The 13,881-nt window shown below is 40.2% G+C and overlaps 1 protein-coding gene across 3 annotated transcripts in view; it reads right to left on the bottom strand.

Moving 5' to 3' along the window:
- The window catches only part of rab11fip5a (RAB11 family interacting protein 5a (class I)), a 29,176-nt gene extending 15,559 nt beyond the window's left edge, over window positions 1–13,617 (bottom strand). The window contains exon 1 of one of the 3 annotated variants that reach the window (XM_018666252.2): window positions 12,811–13,617. In XM_018666252.2, the coding sequence (XP_018521768.1) occupies window positions 12,811–13,187 (377 nt within the window). In that variant the 5' untranslated portion in view covers window positions 13,188–13,617. The remainder of the gene's footprint in view (window positions 1–12,810) is intronic. The other 2 variants (XM_051078042.1, XM_018666251.2) reach the window with 2 other exon arrangements.
- Window positions 13,618–13,881: the final 264 nt, after the last annotated feature.

Here is a 13,881-nt window from a genome sequence, read left to right as displayed (position 1 = left end):
CATGACTCATGGGAAAGTCTCATCTGGTCTGTTGTGACTGGTATAAAAAGGCCTGATATGACTGAGAAAAATTCCCCTGGTTGACATGTGTTTCTGACACTTTGTGCTGCCAACGGGAAGTTGTCGGCGCAGGGAGGATGAAAAATAGGCCTGAAACCACGACGTGCTTTTATTTTTTTCACTTCCTGTGCTGCTGGCTTATTTTCACCTCACAACTCGACCACAGTGCCTCTTTGTTCATGAATAATATGAGCATTGTGAGGCTGAGTGACACACACCTGCCCAAATTTTACAATCATTTTCTGATACAGTTCGATTTAATGTAGTTCCGCATGCTCCAAAATCAAGGACTAGTTGACTTCACATTGAGTGGCTTCACAGAAATATTATCTAATGCTAGGGAGACTGAAAACCATTTTGTAAATAATCTGAAATAGATAGGACAAGACAAAGAAGCCACAAGTCATAATGCAAACCTAAATGACAACACTGATACTGGAGAAGACCCCAGTAAAATATGAAGAATCTTTACTAAACTGAACACAAACCACTGATGAAAATACAGTTTAAAAAACACATGACAGAAACTGTCTTTACCTAAATGAAGTGCAATTAAGCATAATTTTGTAATCACAAGCGTGGGGTTGTGAAATGTTGTGAAAAGAAACGTTAAATGTGGTGAATACGGCCATATTGCACAAATATACAACAGGATGTCAGAGGGGAAAATAACCCAATTGCTGCTCCATGAACAACAACTACAACAATGTCCTGTTCTGTTGACTCAACAAGAAAATCTAAATGTCATGTTGTGGAACATCCAATGTGCAACTGCAGAAAAGTTACAAGATTGGAGGTTTAAACATCAAAGGTGAGACATGAAAGCTCCTACATCAATGAAAAATGAGACTAGAGTGCTGATGTGCGAAAGGAGCCCCACATGTTAACTGCACTGCTATCTTAAAGACCAGAAAACCTTTCCTTCCCGTCCTCCTCAACCACAACATCCCCTTCTTTTTATCTGTACACGTACAGTATGACAACGCAGAAACACAGCAAGGAAGAAAATTAACACACGTCTAAATAAAGGGTGCGGCTGATCTGTAAAGTATATTAGTAAATGATCTTTTTTAGACACGAAAAGCTTTATTTTCATTAAACCAAAAGCCCATTCAAAACGTCTAATCTGATATTTAACCCTCTGGAGTCCATCTGTTCTTCAACTTGCTTTATTTACTTATATATCATGTAGGGACAATGTAAGAAAACCAGGTGAAAGTGTCTCATTTATGTCTATGGATCATATAAATTTTTTAATTAAGACATTCTTAAAAGTGTGAATTATTAATATTTCATATTTTAATAGACTTTAAATGAAAAAGATGCAAAAACATCAATCATTTGACATGTAAATTGACTGTATTATAGTCTAAATTTCCTAAATTTATTTGTGTGTATCAATAGCCTGGTGTCACTAAATGCACATACCAACTTCCTTTTTCATGTGTCATTTAATGCTCCATCATTTCTCTACTTACTAAACCCCTAACCCTCCCACTCCTGCTAACCAAAACAGCATAAAATGACACTTGACTGTGAATATATTTTCTACATCGCTGAACTGTCCCATAATAATATTTTGAGAGATTATGACTAAAAATGTGTTCATTTTAATGGGCGCCTGTGTCATATTGTGTGTATTTGGGATTCCTGGAAGCTTTATACTTTATTAAATTAGCAAAATGGGAAGTCAGACTTACAGCTGAGTTTCTGTGATGCAAAGAGTTGGCAAAAATCAAACTCCAGAGGGTTAATAAAACAGATTTATACTCATATAATGTAAAACCAGTGCGATTATTTGCAGGTCCTGCTCACTTCTAACATCTAGTTATTCTGATTACATGGGAAAAGAAGCAGGAAAAATCTCCACTCTAGCGGAAACACTGCCGTAATTGTTAGCTGCAGAGAAGAAAAAAAAACAAAAGTCACATAATTCATAGCACAGGTTGTTATGTAATCATCATCATCATCATCCTGCCGCTGACCTCAAGTCCAGCCCTGAAAACACAGTTAACACCGGAGAAGAATGCCAGTGAAAACAATTAACGAACAAACTCCTTCCAGTACAACTCTGAGAATCACAAATAACAAGCAGGTGAAGCCCAGAGGACAGAAGAGAGAGGAACACTAATGCTTTTTATAGCTCCACAGGAACAAAAAACATTACATCTCACATAAATACACAGCAATGGAAATGCGCCACGTGAGCAGACGTGGGGAATGTCAGTTGTTTTCATTAAGAAAAACAGATATCATTCACACAAGGAGGAGGAGGAGGAGGAGGAGGAGTAACACTCCCATGACGCAGACTGTGGCAACGAGGCTGAATTATTCTAATCAAGGAGAGGTATTTAGATTTCATCAAATCAAATCTTGTTTCCTGATTATCAAGCAATGAGTCAACAGTGTAACATCCGGAGTTTTAAACCTGTCTGTCCTCTTCTTTTTGTTTTGGAAGCAGCACAGATTTTTGTGTATAGGCTCCTGCAACTAAAACTGTATACCTCAAATGCCTGTTAGGTGTGGACTCAAGTTTCACATCAATGCTCCAACAATAGTATCAGTGCTCCTCCTGACACGGCAGCCAACTCCCTGTAGCCAAGGTGGGGTTCACATTCCAAACACGGGACCAGGGAGCTATGTAAGGGTTTTCTTTTGCAGACGTCAAGCTACTACTACCGCCATCATCATTGATTTCACCGTTCACAGATTGTAATTTAGGCCACTGTTCTTTAAACCCTCCCTCCCAGTCTCTGGTTTTTATATTCTGAGAAGAGCATGGGTCGAAAACTTGCAAAGCTGCAATTTATGTAAATTTCTGTTGGTATTTAGTTGACTTACGCAGACTGAATTACATGAAAACTGTTCATATAAAAGCACTGGATGACAAAATGTGCTTCTGCTGACTAAGAACATTTCAAAAGTCTTGTTTTTCGAAGACAATGCAGAAAAAAAAGTTACAGGCCTATTTATACACATGCACCTGGGTGTGTGGGTCATGTACTGCATGAATAAGCCTGACAACAACAAATATAAGTAAACAGACATGAGCCCTAAATACAGAAACTGCAACACAGAGAGAAGCAGCAGCCTACATTTTGAAGCCCACGTACTCAGGCAGAGCACAGTCTGTTACTGAGGAGGACCCAGTTTCCCAAAAGCATCATCCCACACAGACACCAGTACACTTCAACAAGCCTGCTGTCCTGATACTGTAAGAGCATTGTGGGTTATAAAAAAATGTACCACAACCAAATGTTCTAACTGCTTTTTTTGGACTTTGTGGGAGTCTACATAGAGATTTTTTTCATAAACAATCTCATTCCAGAGCTGCAGAGCATAACAGCATATCTGCTTCCCCATCTTGCAAAAACAGGAAATCACAACACTCCACCCCGTCCCAGCATGACACCATCTCCTCATCTCGCCCTGATCCACTCAGGAGTCAATAGGAAAATTCTCTCTTCCAGCTGCCGTACTTGCCATCTAGGCTTCAGCTTACAAAGCATACATCTCCTGTGGAACAAGTAGATCCCTGGAAACCACCCTTGAAGGCAGGACAGGGCTGAAATTACAAGACAAGTAGGCTATCAACCTATTTTATCCAGCATGTACTTTAGTCTCTGTGGGGCCCTGTGAGCATGGGTGGTATCAGAGCCAGACAGAGGAGACTCTCTGAAGTAAGAACTGGTGCCAAGGGCGCAGGATCTGTGTCAGCCGAGGAATTTAGCACTTTATTCAACAAATATATTGGTATTTAAGGTTATCTTGCGCTGAGACACACTTGTTTTTGTTCCAGCAGAGGAGTCAGAGGGGTTTAGTGAGGCTCAAAGTTATCTACAGCAGCAGAGAGCTTGATGCACTACAACTTAAGAAAGTGCAAGCAAATGAGGAAAACATCCTTATTGTTCTAACACATGCAAAAGACTAATATGGCCATGCTAGCAGCTCTGTGAGGCTGTACTCAGGCACAGCCAGGCTTTGAGCTAATGCTAACAACATCATGCTAACATGGTCACAAAGACAATGCTAGCATGTTGAGTTTTAGCTGGTTTACTGTGCTACTGCTCAATACTGTTCAATAAAAACACCTCCACAGTTTTTAGGATTCATCATTGAACCATGGATGTGGCTATGGTAGCTGTAGCTAGCTACGTAGAGAGATGACATCCCCATCACCTACAAAACTCTTGAGCAGTTGACTATTTACTGAACTTGTTGAAATATCCATCTACGGGCACAACAGCAGATCTATTCTTAATTGCTGAAGAAATCAGAGACATGGGTTGCAATTTAGAAGCCTGCAGCAAGGCTAGCAAGTTATATTCCAAAGAAATGGGGACTAACAAACACTACATCTTTGATGAACGTAAATGTGCTCTTTTGCTAAGCTAAGCAGCACTTACTGACTGCCTCTGCTGCCAATTAATCAGGCTAATTCAACAGAAATGTTACCAGCACTGTTCGACTAAAGCCAACGGAGCTGGACATACTGTAAAAACTACAGCCAATGATGAGCCGAAGATGCTAAACAACAGCCCAACAGCAGCAGACTATTGCCTTGATGTGTCAGGCCTCTTAGAAATGATGCTAGGTAGGCAAAGGGTGCCACTTCATTCGCGTTAACAAAGTGGACACTTCCTATCACTTCTCTTTCAGTGAATTAGGCCAACAAACCCTCCAGGAGGAGTGTGGGTAACGGTGGTACGGTGGCCTGGATTCCTGCCTCATCAGCAGAAGTAGCAGACAGCCCGCAAGTCCCAGACCACATTCCACATCTGGATGCGATGAGTTCTAACCTCACCACCAACTTCCCTCGTTATACTTTCACACAACCCAGCATTGTATCTTAAAACCACACATTTTCAGGCTCACATTGAGGATCAGTGACAGAAAACAACGAAATGGCTACTTCTTATTGTGGAATTAGACAATAGTGTTATTGGAAAAAAAAGAAACAGAGGTAAAATTCAAATACATCCAACTTTTAGCAGACTCCAGGGACTTACTAATTCACTGTCCTTTAACACCAGTTTACTGAATTTATACATACCTTTAAACAACGGTCTGTAACATAGTTTGCTTAACATTTGCTGACACTCATCTGATAATGACAGAAAACCACAGAGCTCATGGGTGATTTTTGTCACGATAACAACAAACTGTCCTCTTGTGCTTTTTAAAACAAGCTTGTTTACTTGAGATCGCAAAATAATTATGCCATGATTGAATGGATGAGGAGAAAATTTTATGATTTTATAATGTGATCACAGGATAATTATTTTGTCCACATAATGACACAAAATGATTGTTTGACTGATCACCTTTGAAAAAAAAATATGCTATTTAATTAATGATATCCTGTTGAAAACCCACTGAAGTAAATCTGAGCATTTAAATTCATTAAGTGGGTACTAAGCAACAGTAAAATGAGTCACTGAGCAAAAGTAGATCAACACAAACAGAAACCAGTGCTGCAGCTACAAAAGCATCCTGAGAACAAGGTTGCAACAAATAATATGTTTTAATCAACTTTCAAATTAGTTCTATTGGATGTTGTTCTTATTATACAAGGCCATCTTATGTGGAGTTCAGGACCAGATTCCTGTGAACATTGTGTCCAAATGCTTCTGTCAGTTAAGTAACAAAATCAGGCTTTGTACGCTCTGTACGCCTCTGTATTTGAGATTTATCCAGTGCTGAAATGCAAATAGAAAAATGAATCATCATTTTTTTAAGTGAAATAAGTCTAGAACAGGGTGAGAACGGATGTTTTTGTAGCAGTCGCTACAAAAACATATAATACTGGACAGACTTCACAATTCAATACAATTATTAACGCGGATATTGGGTGGAGACTGATCAGTTCATCACTGATACTTAGCTAGCAAACAAGCTGACATTTTATAAACAAAACTAATGAGATATTTGATTCACTGAGTTTCACTACACACCAAATTACATTATTCCATTCCTTTAAATGTCCTTAGTTTCAAGACGTTCAAGATTAATTAGCTTACTCATGAAAATATTTAGGGATTTGGGGGATTTGTTCATGAGCTGATATGTGGACACACAGTAAATTACAATGGCTTTCTGTCTGTCTATGACTTACAAGGTTATGAATGGGTTGGCAATACTATTCATGTGCATTAAAGGGACACCCATGTGGCCTGGGGGTTAAGATGTGAAGCCTGGAACTGCAACTAGCCCGGTTTGACCCGAACTAAAACCTTTCTTGCATCTCTAGCTGTCTAATGAAAAGGATAATGAATTAATTTTAAGGGGCTTTGGGATCACATTTGATTTTCTAACTTGCTAAATCAAGTAGAAACTAACTCTGACTGGCAGCTATCATCACATAAAACTAGCTTCTTTGCTTACATTAGCATGCTGGTTAGTTGGCTAGCTACGAGTGCTCAACAGGAGTAAAAACAAAGCTGCTGTGTCACAGCGACCTAGATTTTTAAACAAGTGTACCTCTTCTGGATGTTCTGGTCTGCTAATAATACTGGTATAATGTCATTTACCCTTAGCCACAACTATTGGTTTCAAGCATCTGCTTTTCTTTACTTCACTGTGCCTCCAGATCTGTGACGCAACAACACAACCTCTACATGACTCAGGAATATAAAGTTGTAGCAACTGAGTAAAATGTAGGTTGCTGTACATCCTGCTCCCTATATAATGTTCACTGACATTAACCAGATAAATCCCAGAGAAAATGTTTTCAAAAAGCTGATGTACATTTATTCTATCGAGGATGACTTGTCAGGTCATACTGTTATATAAGATGTCCATTAGACTATATTCTCTCTCAGCTGCAGCTACTGAAAGTCTGTCGGCTCTTAGCAGAGGATTTTTCTGGATGTACATCACACACATAGACAGACACACACACACACACCCTCACTGTCTCTCTGCCTCACTCAGCAGATGGAGGTTCAATTCTCAGGCCTGCCTCAGTATCAGTCAGGCCTGAAACAACATCAGAGGTTTGCTTTCTATAGACAGACAACCTGACAGGGGATATGAGACTGAGACAACAATAGAATAGAAAGGAGAGGCTGTAAAATTTAAAATTTAATTGTTATATCAACACTGCAGGAACCAGCCATCCAAAATATGAAGAATCCCTGATCTGCAGAAAAAAAAGAGCTGAATTTTTTAAATTATCCTCCTGAGAAACTGTGTATGACAAGTTCAATATTCAGCAAAAAGCACTGCTAAATTAATTTTCAGTTAATAACATGGATTCCTTACTATGTATGCTGATCTGGCGCTGTTCTTGTAGCTTCCTCTTGACAGACCCTTCAGGGGAATTCACCCAACGCCCACCTTTCCAAGAATCTGTTCTACTCTGACAGTTTAACATGCAAATTCATCACAGCCACTGCATCCTCCTGTGCCTCCCATTTGAGGGCATCTGTTCTAACTTCATTTACTGCAGAAATTGCTGATTAAGATCAGACATGTCTGGACATGTTTTAAATAAAGCATTCACATGGATGTTTTCCTACTGCTGGCTGCGAATTTGAGAAGGGAAACTGTGCCATTATACATCAGTCATTTATACCAATAATTATTTCCATTATTGATTAACAGTTTAGTTTGTAAAATGTCAGGAAAGAGGGAAAATTGTGCCTTAATAATTTCACAGTCACAGCTCAACTTGCTCTTTTGGTTCAACCAACAATCCAAAACCTCAATATACTAAATTTAAAGATATACAAAAACACAGAAAAGCAGGCCAACCAATGTTTGGCATTTTTGCTTGACAGATCACTTAAATTATTAATTCAATTCACTGATTCAAACTCTGTTTAGAAAGTCAAACATAAGTCTCAAGTCTCACCTGCACCAAGTCAAGACAGCTCCATGTTAATTCTTAAGTGCTCAACTTTAGTTAAATAAAAGTTACTTTATGCCTTTCAATTTGTGAATAGGTATTACAGTAAGCTTACAGCCAGCAGCCATTTATTTTACCAACTGAAATGTCTGTTGCTAGCAGATACTAGCTGTAGTGAGCTAGCTACTTAAGCTAGCGTTAGCGTTAACAGAGTTAAAAACAAAACAGTATCACCAGCTTAACTTTTACTGTTTCTGGCTGAGTAGTTTTAAAAGAAGGATTTGGGTTCCTACATTATGCACTTAATGGCTACACACAGTTCATGATATCATGCTAAAAGATGGAGGCTAAAGCTAACGGCCGAGGAAAAACGATGATACTCACGAGTTGAAGATCACTTAAATGACATTAAAATACTTAGAACACTTAACAGAGACGGAATTGTTTTGGTATTGTAAATGTAGCTTGTATTATGAGTAAAAAGGATCATTCAAATATATGTTTTGTATGTTTATATGTTTTACAGGCTTACCAGAAAAGGATATCTCAAGTGATGCTATCTCAGGGAACGTTACTGCCGCTAACGTTAGCCTAAACCCCTTGTTATCATCCAGGACTAGTTTCTACACAGCGGTGAAATACTGTGCTTTTGTAAAGAAGTCTTTCACCCACATAATCAGTAACCCAAAAAATGATTTAGTTAATTGCCAATACGTGGTCCTTAGCTTTAGAAGTCATCCTTGGTTAGCTCGTAAGCTAGTTAGCCGAGCATGCTAACGATTTCACATTTCAAAAAGATGAGGATTTGATGCTTTTCCTTTGTCAAACATGACTATGAACTGAAAATCTTTGGGATGTGGACTGGATGTCAGACAAACCAAGAAAATATAACAGATATTTTTCACAATTTTCTGACATTTTATAGACAAAATTAATAATCAATTAATCAAAACAATTGGTGGATTAATCAATATTGAAAATAATTGATATTAGCTGACATCGTATTAAAGTCAATGTCAAAGTACAAGGTTTTTTCCAGTCTAAAATCATCAGTCTACAACTGTTTTAGCCATCATCTATCTAATATGCAGAATAAACCCATCTTGTACAACACAACCACATCCTCATTTAAACCTCATCTTTCATCCCCACTGACTGTGACGGGAACACGCTGATTCAGAGGTACACTATATGGAAACTGATGAATCCTGGAGAGAAATAAAATAAGTCAGAGGCTCAGAAGAAAAGGCCCCTTTCGACCTGCCATGCCTCCATTTGCTGAAATATACGACCCCGAGCACTATATCACAGTGAAGCCTCCACCCCCTCTAAAGGACTTTATAAATATTAGAAATTGTAAAGTGAAGGAGTCTTGGCAGAGCTTTGGCCTTCACACAGCTCGGTCCTCAACCTCTGCAATAATAAATGTAAAACTACTGTCACTGACAACCCCAGTGATTGTGCTTTATTGTGTGCTTTGAAATGACAAATGACATGGTTATCTGTATGTTAAGTAACTGTTTGTGTTGAGGTGAGTTGGTTTTAAAAGCTTGTGTTTTTCTTTCCTCCATCTCACCTGAGCAGCTTATCGATTGCACTTATTCTTTCTATGCGTTTTTATTATCAGATTTTACAGCCACTAGTCTTCTCTCCCTCTAGGTTTTATCACCAAATGTAAATAAAGCTCACCTTAAACGCAATGACAACTTTGAAGAGCCTATTATTACTCTACCATCAGATAACACAAATCACACAGCTTTACTTTTAAAGGGTGTTGCTGTGAATGTCCCAAAACCACAGATTATCCTAAAGTGAAAACACACCACAACACTGCAAGACTGTGTGGTCATGTGGTGTTTGAGTCAGACACCATCTGGTTCACAGTTTGTCAAGATTTAGAAAAGTAGGGAAAAACCAACCATCCATTTCGTATTATAAATGTAAGGTTTTCTAACCTCTGAAGATGCAGCAACACACTATGGTTTCTCTCTCTCTACAGGACGCTGATGTTTTGGGTGTGTTAGACTTGTCTTTTTTTAGATTGGTTTTATTTATCTTCATGGTACTTAAAAAGCCTGTGAGTTATTTTAAGGTGCTTTTTTAGATTGTTTGTGGCATATTTTGTGTCATCTGTTTTACGTTGTTTGTCTGCAGCGATAGGGATTACAATCAGGAACTGGTTCCAGTTGAGAACCGCTACAATAGTTTTATTAACTTAATGCTGTACTTAATTTAACAAAGTTCTTGTACAGCTGTTTGTGTTAATAAAACTACTGCACTTAAGAAGTTTAACTTTATTAAGTTTTGTAGAAAACATTTTAAAGCTAAAACTATTAACTTTTAAAAGAATAAACACCACATTCATTCTCTTATACAATTAAAAGTCAAACTCATAAGCAATAAAATGCATCAATTCAATACACTCAAGGGCTTTGGTGTAATAGCCTTACTTGGTCTGGTATGACCAGCAGGCTAGCCTCTGGTGGATAATGCTGGTAAATTTTAAATAGATACTGCCGTATAAGAAACATTACTGAGTCAGTTCACAAACTTTATGATTCTTCTATAATTGTGCTTCTGTTACACTGTTTTATCATTTATGATTATCCCATTTTGCTGAAAGTGCAGGATCTGCCCACAGGTCAGCAGTACAACAACTTTCTTAACTTAACAAAATGTTAAACTTAAGTAGGCGATCAGAATAATGTTGTTAGAGCCATTCTGCTTTTGTTTACAGCTCCAAACATGCAAAACTGAAGTGCTGATTTCACACTTTAACATTAAAATTTGACTTTACATTTCAGTTCATCAATCTTCTTTAATATAAAAGCTTAGTGAAAAATGAAATTGTAGAGTTGACTGTGACTGGATCTGCAGCTTTTGTCTTTAAAAGGACTTACGCAACTGAAAATAGTCCCCAGCAAATACACAGTTTAATTCTGTTTGAGTAATCTCGGCTATAAACTGTAGTGCTTAACATTTAGCACAAGCATCAAGAAGCATGAAAACAGCAGCTTCTCCTGAAAGATGGTCAATGCTCTGCTGGATGTTCTCTGTCAAACCCAAGCTGTTTTAGGTTGATGGTGTGAAGTGTTGCTATTGACCAGCCCAGTTTCACTGAACACCACGTGGAGACAGTGAATGTACCAACGCACCAAACTGCTGACACATCATCATCACACTCTAACCTTCAAGTGACCACCTCCGACAGGGACCGACAGGAGGAGACTGGTTCCCCTTTCATCTCATATTCTATGTGAGTGAAAGCACAGTCAGGTTGGGTGGTAGTCACGTCTATCAAACTGCCATAAAAGGACACAGAAACTAAAAGAGGGTGAGAGGAACGATTGTGTTCATCATGAGTGAAGCCAAAATATTCAATCTGTGCTCAGTCAACAGGACGCCAGAATGAAGGAGGATGTTTGAGGTCACGTGGCGACTCTGATTGTTACTGTAGTGATGTTATTTAAAGGATGAATCCACCCAAAAACACTGTGGCACTTACTGGTGATCCATGCTGTATTGGCAGGTAGTTATTGTCTGTTTAGCATGAATTGTCTGATGAATACACACCAGAAATTGGGTCTTAGTTGTGGCAATGACATATCTGACAAGAGGATGACCACACACTGAACTCCTGTGGTTTGATTTATCATCTATGTTTCAACCACAGCTCGACTTTATCAAGTCAAGTTTAACACAAGTATCAGAGGATTAGATCATAATAAACTTACCTTAAAAAAGACTTGCTGATGTTGGAAATAAGAGTAATTTACTCTTGCCACAAATGTAAACAAAGTGCCATCACATCTCATGTTTTAGCTACCCAACACATCAGCAGTAAAAATGCAAAAAAAACAAAAAAACATGTAGACTCTTAATTTTGCACCAGTAAACTCTCAGGGAGAAACACAACAGGGAGAAATCAGTCATGACATCAGCAGGAAGTCCAATGTTTCCATTGGCAGTCGCCTAAATTGACCAGAATGCATTGCTGCCACTAGACGTTTTTGAGTTTAGAGTGCAAATGTCACTTTTTCTTTAGCTTATTTCTGTCCTATCACTGCCGAACCTACATGTGAATGCAACAAGTTCAGGCCTGATCACTGAAAGGTGTTGAAAGTAATATTGGAAATTGTAAGAGATTACAGTGAACTAGACTATATACAAAAGTTGGTGCATCAAAAAGCTGCATTTCTATCTTCTTTTATTTTGCATATGGATCTCAGTTAAGAGTTACCTAATGGTGGAAACTTAATAACACTTCTTTACATCCTAACCTGCGCTCCAGTTGGTGGGTGTCTGTAAAACAACATGTTATTCTAAAAATACCTCAGAGCTTTCGGATCATGAAACAGTAGGATAATCCCTGGAATTGGGACAGGCATTAATCCACCCCACCCCACCCTCCCCTGCTCTACGTCATGCCCTGACTATTGGGAAATAAAATTTTAAGAACCCACAACAAAACAAACAAACCCCAGCACCTGATGTGGATCCCCCCCAGGGGAGGAGGAGGTGGAAATGGGGTTTTCTAGAAGGTCTGGTTTTTTGGGGGGGGGCCTTCAGCGTCAGTGGGATGTGTAGTGGTCAGAGTTTAGTTTGGTTTATCAGTGGGAGGAGGGAGGGTGTGTCTGCAGGGCCCTGATGCAGCACCAGAGATTTGACAGCTGTGTTTATGTCTGAGAACAAACTGTGTAGCAACTATACAGGACAGAAACAGACTGCAAGAGACAGAAACACCCTGATGAGTTCACTGAACATGGGAAAACAGAAAAAGCAAAAGGAGATGGGGCATATGCATGCAGCTTTTGGCCACAAAGTAGCCTCATCTTGCATGTTTAAACCACTCACACACACACACACACACACACAGCTATTACATGTACAGCTGAACTTACTCGTTTTTCACGCATCTACTCTCGCCAAAGAGCTTATCCAGCTGAATCACAGCCTGTCCGAGGAACACGTCCATCCCGATGAGCGCCCGGTGCATCACGGTGAGGACCAGCTCGTTGCTCCCGGCTGGGTAGTCGCTCCGCCCGCGGCTCTCCAGCACGCCGGGCTGCAGCTCGAACGAGCACTCCTCCCTCCACTCCGGCTCGGTGGTCTTCTCCACCACGCAGGTCGAGTATTTCTCCTTCCCCAGCTGGATGATGGTGTACACATCGCTGGTGCCGTGCTTGCCCTTGCCCCGTAAGCCCCTGCCTCTCAGCACCGTCACCTGGACGTGTGTCGGTACCCATTTCTGGTCCTCCTCTACGGTTAGCGAGGACATGTCCCCCACCCACCAGAAAGACAGACAGACCGACCGACCGACCGACTTGCCCCGCACACCGAGACGAGGCGAGGCAACCGGGGGAGAGGTGGTGGTGCTGTCCGCCGCTTCCTCCCTGCTCTGAGTGTGTGCACAGTCACATCAGCTCCGGGGTCGGCGGGCGGTGCCGCATTATGGCTGTCTGTTGTCTCTGCAAAGTTGCCGTGGTTGCCGGTTGTTTTGTGCCCTTGTTGCTCCTGCGTCTCGCAGCAGTCTGCTCTGCGGCAGCAGCAGCGTCCGTCCCCGCACGGCGCGTCCCTGCCTGTCTCCTCCTGGCGTACGGGCCTCTCTGCGGGCAGCGACGTCACGCCTCTATCCTTCTTCTGCAGGACGAGGAAGTTCAATACCGACACCAACACATGGCTGCGTGAAGCGGAGGCTATAATACACGCCTGTGCTGGAATGCAGGGTGTAGTATTTCTGCTCGCAGTGTTATTTATTTTGCAAAATCAACTCCACTCCTAAAAAATGTAAAGCTCGTCTCTGTTTGGCTGTGATGACTGTCCTCAGTGCAGACACCCCGATGAGGGCCTCTGTACTACAGTCTGTAAAAACAAACTGGTTAAAACTACAGGAAAGACAAATGAGGTGGTTTAAATAATTCACACAACAGTTCAAATGTTATTTAAAGTCTGATTAATGGCTGCAAATGACA

Source organism: Lates calcarifer, linkage group LG19 (assembly GCF_001640805.2).
Source record: "Lates calcarifer isolate ASB-BC8 linkage group LG19, TLL_Latcal_v3, whole genome shotgun sequence".
NCBI lineage: Eukaryota > Metazoa > Chordata > Actinopteri > Centropomidae > Lates > Lates calcarifer.
Note: the sequence above shows the minus strand (reverse complement) of the source record. Positions and strands in the feature narration are given on the sequence as shown.